Raw genomic sequence first — 19,621 nt, 5'->3', positions numbered from 1 at the left:
CTCCGGGGGCCGTCGGGGCCGCCTCGGCGGGGCTGCTCCGCAATCCGCCCCGCCTGGGGACGCCAGTCCCGCCGTGGCCCGTGGCCCTGAGCCGGCCGCGGAGGAGGCGGCACCGAGCGAGCTCCCAAGGGACTCCCCGGGGCCGAGCCAGGCCCGGGTCAGACGGCAGCGTTCGAGTACCAGGGTTCAGCGCAGCCCCACCAACTGAGGCAACGGGAAGGGGCTTTAAACCGGCACCACTAGAGACACTCACGCTGCCCAGCTGCACTCCATGGTGAAACACCATCTCTGCTGGGATCCCCGCAGAAACTCCCCTTTGGGATCGCTCTTGAGTTCATCCTTCTGTTCTTCGAGGCTTCCCTCTGCCTTACGTGACTCGGGTGAGAGGCCTATGCCCTTAAACTCTGCCTCAACTCCATTACATTTCCCCCCAGTAGGAATGCTGTGGGACGAGGTAGAAGCAAATGGGAGAGGACAAGGCTACGGAGCTCTTTTCCAAGGATGTGCAGGTAGGAGATGGCATGAGAGGAGGGGACTGAGTATGACAGCAGAGCTAAAGCCAAAACTGTGCTCATCTTCACTAGCCTGAGCCCACAGAGTATTGAAAACCCTATCATCCCATCTTTGGATCTGCCCACTTCAAAAAGAAGCCATTCCTACAACCCCGCAGAAGCATCATCAGCTAGTGCTAACGATGGGGCAGCTGCGTAAGGGACAATTTTAAAAAGACTACGGACTCAAAAGCGGGCTACAAGCTGAGCCAGGCTGGCAAATGCATCAGCTCATGGCAATGCTTCTGTCCATCCCTAGGAATCCATCCCTGCCAGGGATACGTATCTGCTCTTAGTGTCAAGTAGGTTAAATTGAAAAACCCTTTCAGTGCAGCGGTGATGAGAAAGCATGGGCAGGGTTATCTGCTCCAGCTCCTGATACTCTCCCCCCTGCTTCTGTTGGTACTGAGCAGAGAGGACAGCACGTTCCACCAGCACTTGGTCACGTTTAATGAAAGTGTTCATTTGCTTCTGGAGTGCATCCCACAATCCCTGCTGGAACACGATCCCTGCTGGAAGACGTCCTGCAATCCCTACTGGAACACACCTCACTATCCCTGTTGGAATACATCCCGCGATCCCTGCTGGGACACCCTGTGATTCAGCTGATCACTGTTAGAAGCACAGACAGCAGCACTTTGTGTCCTCTCTCTACACTTAAAAGACTTCCTTGGATGAATCATCTTTAACAGCCCACATGACCTGTGTGTTGGGTAATAGACAGAAGGAAACCAATAAAATGCAAAACATTTATTTGAGTGTGTTGTACAAAAAGTTTCCAGTCATAAAATGTATATTACAAATCATTGAAAAAGACAAGACATTTGGCATGCATATTCTAAAAAGAAAAAAAAAACCAAACCACTTTGAAATGATAAAGTCTAGATCATGATGTAGATTTTTTAAGTTTCAAGTGAATATTTTAATTGTTTTGTCTTTGTGTTCCTGTTAACAACCTTTTTCATAATTCCCTATTTAAAAAACCTGAACCTTCCAAAAACTCATCTGCAACAGCTGACTGGAGGTGGTTACTGCAGTGCCCTCAAGCCAGACCTATCTAAATCAAAATTTTGTTAAAAAAATTTTTAAAAAATCACAATTCAAGTCACAAGGCATCACTGCTATGAACATGAGAAATCAACTGCATTTTGTGTCCAAATGGAAAGCATTTTGGCTTAAACTTGCTCAAAATAGATTATTGCTTGTCATTTTAGTGTAATGATCTGGGTAGCTGAATATACAGTAACATCTGCCTTACCAAGATGGACACGTGACTTCAGTAATAGCGAACTAGAAAATCTGGAAGTTCAATATACAACATCTTATTTTCTGGAACTCCAAGTCAATTTACCACTTGTGCTATTCTGAATGGAGGCTTTTGCATGTTTTTCACTCTAGACCTTAGCATTTCAAAAAAGGCATTATTTTTACAAATAATAATTGCATGTAAATATGGTCTTGTATAAAAAAGACAACAGACACCTTTAAATAATTTTAAACTGGTTTAAAGCTAAGCATATTGAAGGGCAAATAAAAATTCTGTTTCCCAGGCCATTTTAAATGAGTAAACAATCTCTCCAATATAATTTGTCCTGACATTCAGCTAAAACAGTGCTTTGAAAAATGCAATCATTATCTCACCTTCCGCTCACTGGTTTACAAGGCCTTGCTCACACAGAGTTTGGACCCAACAGTATCAATAAAATGCAGGATCAAATATGGATATGCCTTTGTTTAGAGATAAGACTTTCAAAAGAAGATACAGAAAGAAGAGATAGAATGGTTTAACAATGAAGACATGAGTGAAGTGGCTACAAGAGATCTAGAACATACAGCATGCATGTTTTCCTGAAGCATCAAAACCTTTCTGATGTGCATAAAACTAACAGATTCTCCAAGGACCTGGGGTGTAGAGAGGATTTTTACAGGTCTCTTCTAATCTGCAACCTCTGTTGAGGTTGCAGTTAAAGGGCCTTTATACAGGATGAGCATTAAAAAAGAAAAAAAAAAATCCAGTAAGATCCCTGAACCGAAGTGTCCCATTGCTCGAGGCCAGACACCACACATTAGTGATCTTTCATGCTGCAGTCTGCTTCACACTGCAGTACAACTCCCACACTACTGCCAGCTTGCACACCTGGTCAGCTGGCCTTTACATCACAGGAAGAAGATATTTATATTCTTCCTGAGACTTTTGGTTCCTGCTACAAACACATGGAACCAACTGCCCATCTAATGGCAACACAGAGCTGAAGACAACATGTGAGCGACATGCCAGTGATGGGTTCTGTAAGAGCCAAGCTAGAGCTCAGTGTAGGTATAAGGAGACCTGCTGGGAAACAGAGCTATGAAGCAACAAGGGGAACAGGAAATACAGCTGTGCGGCAGCAAAGGAATTACAGGAAATACGGATGTGCAGGAACAAAGGAGTCCCAGCCACTCCACTCCTTAGAGTATGTCATTGCAATGCAACAGTTAAAGGAACAAATGCAGAAGCAATGGAGAAAAAAGTGGCATGAAATGCCAGGGACTCTGAGGCCACACCTCACTCCAGAAGGCACCACATTTCTCAAAGGTCTGCAGATGGATGGATTTGTTCTGAGACACACATTTTCACATGGCATGAGCTTAGGAGGAGGCAGGGATGTGTTAATTGTATTTTATGTAATATTCTGTTTTGAGATACACACAGGGAAAACTATTTACTATTTCATCCAGAATGAGGTTGTATTTCTGGAATAAGAACATCCATATGGATAGTTATGCTCAAGTAACTACTCTGATAAAAGCTTCATTTCCCTCATCAGAGATACCTTAAAATCATTTTTCTCCAGATAAGTCAAATGTATTTCTTCTTCAAGCTTTATGCCAGGTACCAGCACTGGAGCAGAACTGCTGTCCATGGTCTAATTTCATCAAGATTGGTTCATATACAGGATCAAAGAGAAAAAGTGGGCAAGCAGACACTGGATTTTATTTGAACAAAAAGATTTAAATACCCTGAAAATGGAAAGAAATCTTGGAAGGAGAAAAAAACAAAAACAAAAACAAAACAAAAAAAAAAACCCACAAAAACAAACAAACAAACCAAAACCAAAACCACCCCAAACCCAATGCTTTTTGGGCTGGTAAAGCCAGTCTGGCTGGAACAGTGCCATTAGACTGAAGCTCAGCATCAAAAGCATGAGGGCAAGATGGTGGCTGGAAAAGGTGACACAAAAAAGAAAGTACACGGAATACAGTAGTTCTTCTGTGTCTTGTAATTTACAGCCAGGAGTTATTTATCATATTTCCAGTAGCCTATTAAAAAGCACTGTGGTAACAGAATCATCCACTTTCAGACTTGGCTTTTCCCACAGTGTCAGTCACAGGTTTATTTGACCTGTGTACACCTAAACATGGTCCAGAAGAATCAAATAAACTGTTTCCAAAGTAAAAGGACACAGTTCCAATTCTAAGGACAAATTCTGCAGACTGTTACTCAAGGACACAGTGCTCATCACAAGAGATCTGCAAGCACCAGTTCTTAAGGCTACAAGAAGACACATTACCCATACAGTAGCTGTTTAGAAAACTATGGCTCAGGTAGCAAGAGGTTTTTCTTCATTTGAGCTGCCTTTCTGAGGCCATTCTTTACAAGAAATAAACAAACCAAAAACCACAGAAAAAAAATGTAAATTAACTACAAATTCATTGCTTTAGTATTTAAGATCACAAAATAATCTTAAATTTGCAGGACAATCTTAAAGGAATAAGCAGTCTGAAAACTAGCCTATGTAAAAAAAATAAATAGAGATCTTTAGGAAAAAAGCAAAAAGCCTTCGAACACTATGTCTGTGTATTATAGAAGCTGTGGGTCAGAAAGGGAAATGGTGTCCAGTGGTTGGAAGGTGTGTTGCAAAAATAACTTTACATTGATTGCATTCATTTGCAAAACAACAAATTTAGAAAAGGTAATTGTAACAGTATGTCTGAGAAACATAATTTCACTAGATACATCTTAAAGAGAGACATGATTAACTACATATTTAACCTTCTACTCAAGCAGAGTGGGAAAATTACATTAGAAAGATGGCCAAGTACATCAATGCAGTTATCCATCAGCCCAAACAGCCAAATCTTCAACCTGTTTTTTTGTAATGGTCTTCTGATAATGGATTAAAACATAATTTTAAATGTCTATTATCTGAACTTCAGCAACTCAGTCATCCCACTCAAAAAGAGAAAAGTAGCATCTTTGATTTATTTTTAAACGGCAAAATAAATTGTGAAGCTTAAAGCCCCTTTCGTTCCCACCCTGCTTGCATAACAAAGCCATCAGTCAGAGCCACTAAACCGACTTTCTAGGTCACACCTGTCAGTCACGATACTGTTCAGAGAACATAATGTCCAAAAGCCACCGAAAACATCCAAACCTTGTCACTTGTCTGATGAATCTTAAGTATTTGAACGACAAGATCAGAGTTCAAGAGTGCAGGTAAAAACAGGATTCTATGCTGGAATCAAATGGTATCCAAATTTTGTATCCAAACTACTAAGTTTGTTTTTCAACAAGTAGTTGAAAAAACATTTGCATTCTTTGAATCAGTCAAGTATTTTCCCTCGTGCTTAAAGATGAACACTAACCCTTATGGGACTCAGAGTTATTTCCAGAGAAATGCAGCAGCAGAAACCTTAAGCTAAATGGACACTGTCAGATAAAAAATGCATCCTATTAAAATAAAAATCACCTGCTACCCATACAATACATTTTTTATAAAAAACATTATTCTCCTTTCACTCCTTGTTAGACTTTGCCTTGAGCACTTGAATGCCGCATCACTTGCGTCCTTAACAGAAGCAGTTCCTTTGAACTGTTTAAAAGTCAAACTATTTCTGCTCTATTTTGCAAATATTGCTCCTTCGGATACCTCACAATGCCCCGTTGAACCTAAGAGAAGTATGAACAAGCTATATCTAGCTCTGACTAAAAAGGTCAACATTTACATGGGAAAACCTTTAAACCCCCCAATATTTATCACTGCCAAAAGTAAAAATATGTTTTACTTCTAAAATCTTAATCAAATATTTTTAAAGCTGAGTATGTCAAAAGGATTAAATCATAAATACTGAATATCACAATTTGTGTCCATGATTTAACTTGTGACAATAGCAAAATCCCCTAAAAATCAAACAGTTTGAACTCTGGGTTTGACACTTCCAACTTAGGATGGTATATATATTCAGGAAGCAGAACCCACCATTCTCCATCTTTTGAATTGATGACACGGAGCTCAGGTGTGACAGACACAGATGTTTTACCATTAGGCTGCCAACCTTGGAGAAAGACACAATGTCAAGGTCCTGAGTCAAAAATGCCTAAAATGGAAGCTTCCCTGTGTCATTGCAATTGTGGAGCAGCACTTGGAATGAATCTGTGGTCTAATTTTCCTAAGCTGGGAATTGCTGAGGATACCAAGCAAAATATTAGCATTTCTACAACTGTGGAGGAAACACTCTGTGAATCTCTCCCAGGGCCCTGTAGATGAACACACTTCATAAAACTTTTTTTTTTTTTTTTTCTGGGGAATATTATACTGGTTATATATGTAATTATAGATTTACCATACACTCAAGGAGTCTCATCTCATTTTAGCTAAAAATCTCTTTTCTGCTTTAGGTTTCTATGCAAGACTTTAAATTCTGTATGGGGAAAAATATTGTATTCCAATATTATGTTTCAACAAAGAGGGAAAAATAAAGAAATCTATTAAAAATCTTGTCAGTTTTGTTCAGTAAAGTTTTTTTAAAATTTTTTTTTTATAAAAATGTACCAAGGAGTAAACTTCAAAGAAATCAGGCGATGCATATAAAAATAGTTTTCAGTGGCTCTGGAAGGAAAAAATAGCAAAAATAAAAGGAAATAAATGAAGGGGGAAAAGCACAAATAATAGTTTCTTTCTTCTTTTTTCACATCACTGAGCATCCTCTAGAGGTTGTTCTGGGATCCCCCTAAAATAAGATAGACAGAGTTGAATTCAGTTCTTACCAGCTATTCAGACTGCAAGCCTAGACTCTGGTTCTCATCTCAGTTGACAAAAGCACTTTTTTAGTAGTTACGTTACATTAAGGGAACATCACTGCATAAGAGGAAGTAGAGCACATGCCCCTGTCTGCTGCCAGGACTGACACACTGCTCCTCTGGTTGTGGTTTCCTGTGATGGGTTGACTGGTTCATCTCCATATTTCCAACAGCGATAGAGATGACAAATCAAAATTGTGATGTCATTAGCTTGAGACAGCAAGTTCCTTTATTTCAAATGCTGATTCCATATGAGAGATCTCTCTGCTGTACAGTTGCTTTTTTGGGTAAGAAAAAGCAGTTGTTTTATACTACAAATACACTGCTCAATCTTTGGGCCCAAAAAAGCTTTGAGAACTAACCTGCAAACCTGCACAGAATGGGCTACTTGTGAAAAGAGCTACCAACGGCCATTGATCAGAAGAACAAATCCCTTGAGTTTCAAATTTAAAATATTTTCTGGTATCACCTATATATCTTTCTCCTTTTTTTGCTCTGTCAACTGCTGGTCGCTTATTTTACGTTATTAAGCTAAAGGTTATCAAAACGTACAGGTGGTATTATTGAGAAAAAACAAGTTATTTCAGGTGTAGAAGGTATATTGTATCAGAAAATAAACCAATAAGCTGAAGCTTGCAGGAAGAGAACCACCCTCATTCCTGGTTTTCAGTGGTTATCTGGTAATATTCTGCTTCCAGCAAGAATGCCCCAGCTCTGTTGCACAGAGCAGTAGGTACTTGGAGGAACACTGTCTGCTAATGCTGCAAATGTGTGATCTGAAGCACAGATACCCTGGGCTGGCATCAGCCACTGCCTGAGCTGTACCAGGATGCATCCCAGCAGTAATTCCTGGCAGCACCGCTCACACTGTCCTCTCTTGGTGCACTGCAATGTTGCAAGAAACCATTGGAAGAAAGGAAGAAAGGACCAGGAAGCTCAGAGCTGACAAAAGTTGAAGGGGGAACCCTCCCCTAAATCTTATTCCCTGACTGATCCAACTAATGAGGCACAAGTTAAACATCTCGTCTGCATCTGATTACCTGTTGGTTGAAAAGGTCTTCCTCTCCATATTCTGCTTCATCTTCTTCCTCTTCATTTTCTCGCATGACTATTGATTTAGTAACACTTCTCACTGCAACTTCCTACACAAAATGACAGATAAGGAGATGGCCAGGAGTATTTACCTATCTGTTAAGTTTTTGCTATACCATCCTTAATAATACCCTTATTAAATTTTGGAGAGTTTAAAGCTGCTTGGCCTAGATTTAACACTAGCTATGCAAGCAAATACTGGCATTATCCTGCAAATCACAACATCATTCCTATTTCTGTGAACTAAAAGGCATGGTAGTGTAATTCAGCCACTTGAATTTTCTTTGGTTACCCTGGGATTTAAGAGGAAGCAGACATGTTTCAGGTGATAGGTAGTCAATTTTACACAAGGTCACAGCAGACACAGGTAGGAGCTGTCTGAGATACAGGGTCATGTGAGAAACTAAACTTTCTCAGTATCATTACCCAATGTAAAGAATATTCCCAATTTCTAATAAATATTCAGTGTCAATTGCATATGTTGGTTATCAGCGTGGTTTTACCAACCAGGCACTAAAGAAAATTCTAAAACCCAAGGAAGCTTTCTATATTACTAAATTATTTTTAACACTTCTAAATAGTAAGAAATTCTTCTGCCTACTTGAACCATGGAAATCACAGGTGAAAATCTCTAGTTGTGGCAAAAGTTGCCCTTAACATACACTCCTAAGCAGGGATACTAAAGGTAACCATAGTGAAAACAAACATGGATTTGAAATTTTTTCAGATACTAGTTTGACCGCTCAGTTTGATTACTGAGAGTGTTAGTTTTCTATTTGTACAAATTACCCCCCTCCTACCTCATCTTGCCCACAAAGTTCTTCCAGAAAACTGACAGCAAGAAAGGCAACACAAAAACTGATACAACTGCGGTCTGTTTCCTTTTCCTACTGCTATCAGATTGCTGGGATAATGGCATGCTTATGAGTAACAGTCAAGGCACAATTCTCCCTTGCAAAAGTCATCTGCAGGGATAGTTTTAAAAAAATTAACTGCAGGCAGATGTAGGACAATGCAGAATACTCAGGAACCTCTGCCAAATGAGAACTTATCATATGCGTCTAAAATGGAAAGGACAGCTATCTTCCTACTGGAATATTTACATTGCACTTCAGAACATCATAGGAACTATATAATGGAATTATGAATTGCCAGAAATGCTTCTTTTCTTTGTCTCTTCTAAAAGTACATACTCAAATTCCAAACAAATTCTCTACTAGCAGGGTATTCTTCTAAAATAGGAAAAAAGTGTCTATGGGCATAATCATGATGATCGCAGTTTTCAAAAGTATCCCCAAAACGTCAGAGATGTGTACAGACACCTTATTATTTCAGTGTTACAAACTGCCATTTTAGAAGACAACAGCGGAGATCTGACAATCAGGATTTTGTTATTGTGTCACGTCACCCCACCCTCAAATTAAGAGTTTGGGAGATAACCCAGCCCATGGACACAGCTTACCTCTCCTTCAGAGTTTACAAGGCAAGTGCGGATATTTCCACCAGTTCCCCAGCTGCCTTGATTCTTCCACACGAGAACAGAAGGAGGACTGTGAGATATGCCCGCATCGGCACCCCAGATCTAGAGAGAAGAACAATCTGTAATTAGCCGTTTATCCAATTTTCTCTTTTAAATACACATATCCCCCTAATTCTCCTCCTTCTCTCTACATACTAGGTTTCTTTTCTGAATTCCAGCAGCAGTTTTACCCTTCTTTTAACTACACTATTACTTGTGGTAAGGTATTAAAAAAATCTAATATTGCAGTCATTAATTCTTTTCTGAACAAGTTTCTCCCCCACTTTCTCAATAACCACACTGTATGGAGCCAAGGGAAAAAGCAGCATGTAGTGCATCAGTCTTTTATATGTATCTGACCAATTGATACTTAAGTAGAAATAGGTGCAAGTGATAATTTGTTTCTTCCTAAAAAAATCTGTTGCAGACTGAAAATAAAATGCATAATTGTTGCCAAGCAACTGTTCTACTACCATTAATACTGAGAATGTCCAGTCTTAACTACAGTCTACTAGTCTGGATGAATGCTCTGAACTGTTCCCAATTCTTTAAGAGGTTGAGCAGGATTAGGGTTCTAAACCTGGGCAAAGGTGTTTGGAAACAAATAGTCCATGACTAATGCCCCAAAATACCTTTCCCTTCAACTTTCTCTGTGCCCAAAATAATGGTCTTAAATACTGAAGTACTAATATGGAAATTCACTTTTTGTTTTGCATTTTTATAACTGAAATCCTGCTCCTCTAGAGTGAGATCCATGACCCCAAATGTTATACACCAAATCAGGCTGTACCAGACGTCAAGATTTCCAATTGCCACGGCATCGACAGGAGAATATGTTGTTAACATACTGTAAAAACAACTTACTGTAACAGTCTGCCCAGCTCTGAGGACATACTTAGGAGTAAATTTGTAAGCAATTTCATCTCCATCTCCAATTTGTCTTTTCAGTCTCCAGTTACCCAAAGACTGATCCTAATGGAGAGAGTCAGAAAGTTATTCAGAGTGGACAAAACAGAACAAACAGGCATCAGTCTAGGTCTTTGTTATTAAAATAATGGGAATATAAATTTATATGGTTGTTAGACATTTGCATTCTACCTTGAAAGTATTTGCGTATATCCAGTCAGAGTCTAAAGTGTAAATCACAAAAGGTCATTCAGCAAAATTTTAAAAGACATTCATTTGACACAACAAAGTTCTGCTGGACAGCAGGGTGTTTCTGTGAGCAATGTCCCAGCACACATTTACACATTTGGGACAAAAATTGTACTCTCTTCCTGCAGCATGTTAGCCCACCATTATGTTCAACTTTTCAAAGCCCCCATTAATTCCTGCAGGATGCTGCACCTTGAGATACTCTCCTGCTCTCCACACGGCCGCACCTACTCATGCTGCAAAGGGCTGTGTATCATCTCAATTTAGCTTCTTTGTTTTCTATGAGTTCTGCTGATGCTCACCTTCTCAGAGTTGTTCTTAAGCTGAACATATTTGCCCTCCAGGTCTATCTCTTCTATGCTGATACTTCCTGTAGCTGAAGCCTGCTGGGACATTTGAAAGCTACTGCTACTGCTGCTGCCACTGATACTTCCAGTGCCGATCCCACTTGTTCCACTGCCAGAAAGCTCCTCTGCCTCAATACGTTTTCTCTTGCCTCGGGAAGAACGAACAAGTGAAGCGCTGCTGCTGCTGCTGGAGGTAGCCCGAGAGACTGTGACACGGGAGGAGGGACTTGGAGAGAGCTTCAACCTTAACACAACCAAGAAAGCATTTTAATTAACTTGCTCAGAGAACCACTGACAAAGCCACAATATCCTCAAGTAACCAGACTGTAATGTGCTTGGAGGCTGACAGCAACCTCACTCTGTATGTCAAGAGGACTGCACACATGGGGAGGAGGGGGCTACCCATCCCTGAGGAATGTTCTGGCAGTATGACCATGTGACATGGAAAGCAGTGCTATTGTGAGCAACACAGATCTCTTAACCCCTCCCTCCAGTACAGCTACTACTAAGCATACTATTCTTGGGCCCCATGATTTAAAACCACAGAAGTACAAGCACTTAAGTAAAAAGATGACAGGAAGACCAAGCACAGAATTATGTATTTCACTGTACTCCAAGACCATTACAAAAATCCAAAATAAGGACAGAGTTCAGTTGAGAACAAGTGTTCCATGCAACAACATTGTGGTATGAGGCCAATATAACTTCAGTGAAATGAAACCTGGTCATTCCTACTCAAGTGGTAAAAAAACTAAGCGTAAGAAATGAAAATAACACTTGTGAGTCCTTAGAAAAGAAAGTGGAATCTTTACGCACCTTTCCTCTTCTCCTTCCAGAAGTTTTCGGTAAGCGCTAATCTCCATGTCCAGTGCTAATTTAACATCAAGCAGTTCTTGGTACTCCGTAAGCTGAAGCTGCATCTGATCCCTCATGTCTGTCATTTCCCTCTCCTTTGCATCCAGCATTTTCCTAAACTTCTCCCGCTCACCAGCCATCATTTCCTCCAGTTCTCGAATGCGATCTTCTGCTGCACTGGCCTAGGCACACAGCACAAGAAAAAGCCCACCTGGCATCCATGCAGGTCCACTCAAAAAGTTAACACCCTCCTCCCTCCCAAATGAACGTAATAAAGATTTCTCTGTGTAAAATTCAGAAAACATGAAAGCTCAGAAATGTTAATATATTCACACAAAACAGCTATGTGTTTGAGATGAAAGCCAATTTAGTCCCTTTACCTGTTTCTGAAGACCAGAAAGCTGGTAGCTGAGAGCTTCTATCCTCATGCGAGCCTCCTTCAGCTCCTCTCGAGCTGCGCCAGCAGCTTTGTCATTTTGGTCAGAGGACAATTTGGCATTCTCCAGCTGGAAAGAAAGTTTTATACAGCTCACTTGTACTGAGTTAGAAATCCTGCAATATCCTTTTGGTAAAAAAATAGCAACTATTTATTTTAAAAAAATTTAAATGGTCTGGTAAGTTTAGGATAAGAACTGCATAACATTAAGGAATGCCCTAAGGACTGAAGGAAAATTTATTTCAGATCTGTTCCTATAAGATTTGCTTATGCTGTTAAAAAAATACTCTATTAGCCCTTCCATTACACAAGCAACCTCAGTTTCCAAAAAACTGACCATGTGCTCTGCTTGTTTGTCCTAAGGCAAATCACACTGGGCGGCAGCAAAGGCTGCCTACCTAATTCATGTCCTGGTCCAACCGATCCCTGGATGCCCAGAGACTAATTCAATAAAATATTCCACGGGTATTATGTCTCTGTTGGCTATTTGCAACTCAGAGGCTTCCTCAGTCAGAGACAATATTTTGCTGCTTACTATCTCTCAGTGGATTTCTCAGCAGGAATTTGTCTCTGCTTTCTGAATTTTTGGGGCAATGAGTTTAGCTCTATATTAAAGAATAATACTTTTTGTTTCTTCTCAATCTGGACATTTCTCACTGGACATTCACTGTCCCTGCTCCTACTGAAAAAATAATAAACAATCACTCCTCATTCACCTTCCCCCATGCTATTTATCCTTTTACAGGCATCCACTGTATCTTTCACTTCTCTTAATCCATCTCTTTTCCAGGTGAAGTTTTATTTAAAATTTTCTCACGCACGACTTGTTTCCCACCCTAAATTGTTTCTGTCAGTCTGCTCTGTATTACTCTGTAGTACCTTTACAAGAAGCAATAAAACTACCAGCGGCAGTCCAGATGGCAGCCTGTCCCAGAGACAAAACAATGGGTTTGGTTTTATTCTCTTTCCCTAATAGTTGCCAATATATGATTTGTTTTTAATTTTTTGTTAAATTTACCTAGTGAACAAGCTTAATTTCTAGTGGTTAATTTTAACCAAAACAGAGAGAGCAAAACCAGAACTCTTACATGGTAAGTTTCATGAAAGCAGCGAGCTAGAAAAAGCATCCTTTGCATGCCTTAGAGCTGGACTTCAATGATTTTGCCACATCATGGAATCCACTCAAAAACTAAACCGATCCAATTCTAAGAACAGTTACAAGCAGAAGACATTTAGCCCTTTAAAAAAAAGGTTTATAAAATCTATAGAAGAGCTAATCTTCATTAGCTCTGCTGTTCATTAGGTTCTGAGCAGCACATACAGAGACATCTTTATGCTACAGATTTTGAAGGAATTTCAACTACATACTCCATTACCTCTTGTAAAGTTTAAAATTCAAAAGTATTTGAAGTCTGACAACCACTCACTATGTTACAGTCATGCAAGCATAGTGCCAAATACTCAGAATTTCTATTGCGTATTATCACAGATCATATTGATCTTTCTTAGAAGCCTTTTTAAGTATTCAAAAGTCACAATAAAGTCTCCCTGGAGAATTCTCTTGCCCAGCCAGAACACCCCAGCTCTCTCCCATAAGAGGTGCTCCAGACCTCAGATCACTTTTATGGCCTCCTCTGGACTTTCTCCAGCTGCTCCACATCTGTCCCACGCAAGAAATGAGCTTTTACCCAAAATCATCTCATCCTGGAGCTGCTCAGTAGCTAAACCTAATGATTTGCTTTGACATCGTATTCCTCCACAGATTCGGCTCTCTAACAGGACACATTTTGCTCAGAAATCATAGAATGAAGTTCACAGTTAAACCACTTTCCCTCCATATTCCAATCCATAGCAACCACCTTTATGCAGGGGAAAAGCGGTTTAATTTGTTCATTCCTCTGTTCAAAGCATGTCACTTTTTCATTCTCTAAGTCTGTATATTGCATCCTTCTTTAATTTTTTTTTCTACTAAGCATCTTCTATCCTGGATCCCCTGCAGACTGTGACAAGTTGATCCAAATAGATCCTTGTATAAAGTATTACATCTCCACAGCTTTGTGAATAATTCCAACACTGCCAACCATGTTGGGGGTTTTAATTTTAATTTTGGGGTTTTAGAATCTATTATTTATAGTGTTGCTGCCATAAGTAATAGTTAAATATTTGTAGACCAGCATTTCTCAAACCAAATCATCAACCCAAAGAATTCAAAGGGAGTCTCAGTGAAGGGTTGGGGAGAACAATGTTATCAGTACCATCATTCTTTCAGCACGAGAGAACAAGAAGTGGCTGTAACTTTGACAAGTATTTTCAACAGCCAGAATTGCCAGGATGGGGCTCTGAGCAACCTGGTAGAGTTTAAAGATGTTCCTGTTCAAGGCAAGGGACTGGACTAGATGGCTTTTAAAGGTCCCTTCCAGCCCAAACCATTCTACGATTCTATGATTTCCAAATTATGGACCATGGTTTTCATCACTGAAGCTGGTCAGGAAAGGTCTGATATCTTGCCTGAAGTTTCCCTGTCACCAAAGAAATCACAGCTGCATCTAGTAATTTTCCAGTCAAGAACTAACTTAGATCATTGAAATGTGGCCAGGCTTAGACATATTTAAAAGCGTATTGGAATGATTAAGAACACTGCAAAGACCACAGTAAGAGCAAAGGGACGATGCACCCTTAGATAAGAAGCCACTTCCAGTGTATCTGTATTAGTTTGCAAGCTCACTGCATTCAAGCAAAAGCCCATACTGAGACATACCCACTTCCAAGCTCTCCAATCCCCCCCTCCAGCTTCTTATGCACAACGCATTGCACATATTGCAAGTCTTCCCTACCCCCTCCATTTGTGAAGAAAAACTGGATCTACTGATGTAAGAAAAGAACCCTTAGAGCAGAAGACATTGTCTAATCGGCCACTGCATGACACCAACTATTCCCTCTGTGTCTTCTGAAGAGACCAACAACAGCTCCACATGTTTTCTCACTAACTGACCTCGCTTGGCTTAAGCTATTTCTTGCTATTACCTCTGGCTATAACCTCCCTGGAAATGCACCTGCACACAAGTCCCAGGGAAGGCATTTGAACATTGGGACAAAACTTCCTCGAATTATAGTTACTCATCTCCTTAAAAGCAGTAGAGCTGATAGAAGTGGTTTTTATCTCACAAACTGGGCTTCCAGTCTGGCAGTGCTGGGGACAGCAGTTGTTACCTTAGCCTGATAGGTCTGCTCCAGCTCCATCTTATACAGTTTGACTTGTTCATCATGTTGATTTCGCAGATCCTCCAGAGCTTGAGTCATTTTGGATTCATACTCCTGTTGGCGGCTTGTGTCCACCTCAATCAAACGATGTTCATGTCGTTTTCTTGTTTCCCTTATTTCCTTCACACACACAAAAGAAGAGGACAAATTCCCACACTAAGGTAAACAGTACAAGCAGTTACATTCAAACAACAATTACCTACTGCATCACTAACTATTTAGCATAATGGAGCTACAGTACCACAGGCATTTAAGCCTAAGAATTGCTGCATGCATTAACAGATTCAAGTCACTGTTCTCATTTGTCAGGATGTAATTCTTAAAAGTGATCCAACTTAAAACCAGCTTCAAAAATAGCCATATACTGTCTAAGTAAAGAGTAGTTTTATGGTACAGAAGTCAAAATGGGGGGAAGGGAGTGAAAAAACCATCAATTTTTACATAGCAAAGAGATTCCATATGCTGCACTGGAAACAGTCCAGACCCTGTCCTTCTCAATATACATCCTGACATTATAATAGCAGTCTACAAGGAATCAGATGAAAATGAAGACCTTGTGTGAACATTATACATATTAAAAAAATCGTTATAGAGAAAAACTGCATCTTCAAATTTCACTCTTATGCACATGCGGATCTCATCTATGTTCTATATACTTGATGACCCCTTCTCACTAGATTTTGAATAGAGTATTAATAAAGCAGTAAGCCAAGCAATCCTGAAGACATAATTTTTTATGATCAGAGTTTGTAATACAAAATTTTCATTTTTAGAAATGTACGAGTTTTCTGCGCTTAGGAACACTGGTTACAAACTAGTAAGATAAGGCTTATTCATGCACTTATTCATGCAGAGGCCTGGCCAGGTTTGAATGTGTGGTATGAGAAAAACAATTTCTTCCTTCAGGGGAGAACAAACAACCAAGGAGTGGTTTTGAGTACTGGGAAGAGGCCTGAAGCTGGCAGCAGGGCCATGAGGAACATAGCAAGTGAAGTAAGGCTCAATTTTGCTAGACTGGAGTCATAGCAGGCTAACACATATTCAAAGCAACTTTACTAGTTGTTTTGCAGAAATGCTCTACATCTAAAAATAGATCCCCAGAAACATGTCCTTTTACTAGCAGCAATGTGCCCAGAAGTGATATGGAAGAAGCTTTTCTTTCTCTGGTTAATTTTTACACTAAAAACTAGCAAGCAGCAGTCTCTTAGTAACTGTAGGCAATGACAGCTCAGAAGCTGAAGGAATGTTGTGGGGAACTACAAAGGATCAGGTGAAGGGCTGAGCTGATCCAGCAGTTCAACACCACTAGAATAACCAGGCCTCACTTGCCATACTCCCAATCACTATGTCTCAGTTTTGGACCCTTCAGTGAACCAAATCAATTCACTAACATAAAGGAAATTGATTTCTTTATTGCTTCATGTGTTGAATTAGTGCATACAAGAATCAAAGAGCTTCAGGGATGGCTAAAGAACACAACCTTGAGCACAGCAAGCTTTAGGATTAGCTTCTGCTGTCTCATTTAGCTTCACCTTCAGTCAATAGCAACACATTCTCCCCAAGAAGTGTTATTTTAAGGTCCTACAACCAGACAAGGATCTGTCACTGCAGACAATGTACCAATCCAACCACTCCAGGGCACGGAAGTGAGACAATACATCTAAGGGTGATCTCTTTGGTTGGTTTCTTTGCCTTGCTCCAGCCCCTGTCGCCTGTCCTTAGCCACACAGCCCTGTCCCATCCCTAAAACCAGTCTGACAACTCATTTGGATTCTGTGGTAAAACAACTCAGCCCCAAAGCAGTCAAAAATTAAACTTAACCAAAAAGACATTAGTATCCTTCTAGTTAAACTGTTAGGTGAACAGTGAGCCAAGCACCACACCTAGAGTAGGTGAGATGAACAGTGGAAACATGTCGCAACTGCTCAGCAGTCACTCATTGAATGAGCTTGCAGAACCAACAGATATAGAATAAACAGACATAACACTTTGCATCTGGTACAGAGAGAAAGTCATGCTTTTCTTTTTCAATTTACACTATCACAAAAATGCTGGTCTTCACTAGAACCATTCAGGTTCAACGGGCAGAAAACTACCTCTGCAATAAGCAAGGCAGTTGCATACTGTTCTAGTCAATAAAAACAGGTTATAATCAGGTCCAGCAACCAAAGCTGGTGTAAGTAAAGAGCAAGGCCATGCAACGAGGTCCAGAGAGAGGGAACAAGATTTTCCCTTTCCCACAGCAGTCAGCTGACTCCTTGAGTTCATCCGCCCATGGAACAATACTCTTGTCACCTGGCTCTCATACTGACTCCACCACTGATTTACCATGTAAAAAGGTGTAAAACCTTTACCTGTTTTATTATTCAATACATTTATAGGAAGGATAATACTGATTTTCTCTACCTGGACTAGTTAGTTCCTCATAGTCAATTTAATTAAAAGCTACATTAGCTCTGGACAGCAGCAAGATTACTAGATTGATAATACCTCCTCAAATACATTCTTCCTGAAATCCAGATCCTCTTGCAAACTCTGGCACCGATTTTCCAGGTCCACACGCATTAGGGTCTCCTTCTCCAGCTGCTTCTTTGCCACAGCATGACCATCTTCAGCCTAGTAAAGGATTTTAAAGATAATTCTGTCTGAATTCCTATCTTCCATCCAAAAACGTTTATGGTCTTCATCTGATGTCTTTGGACCAGTTACTCACAATAACAAATCTAATGTCAAGCCATTGATTTAAAGAAAACCAACCCACACCACCACCAGAATGAAATACAGTAAATAAACAAAAGTCCCACCAAAAAAAAAACTGTCTGTGTGTGTATGGGTATGCTAAATGATATTTAAATCAAGCTTATATGTTTGCATGCCAGCTATCTAAAATGTAGGATTAGTTCAATACATTCAGCTACAGGAGCCGAGAATTATTAATTCCTCAAGCACAATATGTTGCACTTTCTTTTTCTTGCTAGCATGGTCCCATTCAGTACTCCAACACAAGTGCAAAATTATGCAGGACCTTACTAAGGGCAACATTTAATAACCCAACATCCCACGAATATAGAAACATCAGAATTTTTCAAATAAAAGCTTCTGATGAGCAAAATGTCTAGAACACTGTGTTGCTTTGGCCATTTTACATAGATTTCTTACAATTTAGTTTAGTATCCAAGAGGGTCAGCCAAAGGTTCAGCAGTAAGCAAGGTGGATCATTGATGTTCAGTCTATAAACTAACTGCAAAGAAAAAAGGGAATTTACGCTACACAGCCTGTCCTGTGCTGAAGCAAGAGAGCATTCCCTATCATACCTTAGCAAGCTGGGCACGCAGATCAGCCACCTCTGCTTCCAGACTGCGTTTCTCGTTCAGGACAGTATTGAGTTCTGCTTCACTTCTATGGAAGAGAACTTCCAGATCCTTGATGCGACCCTGAGCCACAGACAAATCTGCATCTTTCTTCTTGTAACTGGAAAAACAAAAGTACGTTATAATTATACATGTGTGCATGCCCATCCTGAGCACGTCCTGGTTACAGACACCTTTTATCAAGCCCAGCTCATCACTGTGTATGGCTCCTGCAGTAACCTGCAAATGCTGCTGATCATTGCCCTGGAATATCCCCAAAAAGTGGGGCCAATATCATGTTCTGTAAATGCATGGCACGGTAAAAAACATGTCATGGACAGACAAGAGAAAAACAAGAAGAAAAACAAGAAGGCAACTCTGGCACAAGGTGTAAAAAGTACTTTTTCATCTGGCACACAGAGCTGATATCTCTTACTTTGGAGTACAGCCCATGAAGCAAACTATATGCAATGGCCAAAGACTCCTGAGCATCTCCAGGGTTTTATATCTAATGTGGTCAAGCCTCTTCCTCATGATGTATTCCCAGCAAAATAAAATAATCCACTACGGAAATGTGGTCATCTTTCAGGAATAAACCAGTATTTCTTCAGCAGTATTCATTATGGGCAAAGCACATCCGAGTGCTTTAAATATCATTATTTGAGCTGTTTAATCCAACTTGCAGATATGATCAAGGTAATCTTCCTTCTGCCCACCAAATAATTTATCAGTCTTTTCATCTAACAGAGTGACTTTCTGCAGCTTTTCTCAGCATGTATCATTATGTTATTGGGAAACTGTAATGTGCTGTAATCCTTCCTTTTTGTTGCTTAAGCTCACTGTTTTAGCCTCACACCACATGGGATGGAGGGAACAGTTTTTTTATTTTCTTCTCTTAAGTCATCACAGACAATTTTTCTTGTTTCCTTTCCTCAAACTTCTAATCCATAGATTTGTAGTTTGCACCTGTGGTCCGTGAGCTGCTTTTATGGCC

General features: G+C 40.1%; 1 protein-coding gene across 1 annotated transcript in view; it reads right to left on the bottom strand.

The window, feature by feature from the left end:
* Nucleotides 1–1,286: 1,286 nt before the first annotated feature.
* LMNB2 (lamin B2) overlaps nucleotides 1,287–19,621 on the bottom strand; it is a 36,896-nt gene continuing 18,561 nt past the window's right edge. Inside the window, exons 3-12 of the mRNA XM_066205788.1 lie at nucleotides 18,592–18,748; nucleotides 17,768–17,893; nucleotides 15,227–15,397; nucleotides 11,961–12,086; nucleotides 11,542–11,762; nucleotides 10,681–10,969; nucleotides 10,088–10,195; nucleotides 9,167–9,286; nucleotides 7,653–7,754; nucleotides 1,287–6,542 (exon numbers count right to left, since the gene is read on the bottom strand). Of these exons, the coding sequence (XP_066061885.1) occupies nucleotides 6,501–6,542; nucleotides 7,653–7,754; nucleotides 9,167–9,286; nucleotides 10,088–10,195; nucleotides 10,681–10,969; nucleotides 11,542–11,762; nucleotides 11,961–12,086; nucleotides 15,227–15,397; nucleotides 17,768–17,893; nucleotides 18,592–18,748 (1,462 nt within the window). The 3' untranslated portion in view covers nucleotides 1,287–6,500. The remainder of the gene's footprint in view (nucleotides 6,543–7,652; nucleotides 7,755–9,166; nucleotides 9,287–10,087; nucleotides 10,196–10,680; nucleotides 10,970–11,541; nucleotides 11,763–11,960; nucleotides 12,087–15,226; nucleotides 15,398–17,767; nucleotides 17,894–18,591; nucleotides 18,749–19,621) is intronic.

Source organism: Chamaea fasciata, unplaced genomic scaffold (genome assembly GCF_029207755.1).
Source record: "Chamaea fasciata isolate MVZ Bird 193981 ecotype frontalis unplaced genomic scaffold, bChaFas1.0.hap1 SCAF_28, whole genome shotgun sequence".
In the NCBI taxonomy this organism is placed as follows: Eukaryota; Metazoa; Chordata; class Aves; order Passeriformes; family Sylviidae; genus Chamaea; species Chamaea fasciata.
The sequence above is the reverse complement of the archived record's forward strand: the minus strand, read 5'-3'. Positions and strand labels throughout refer to the sequence as shown.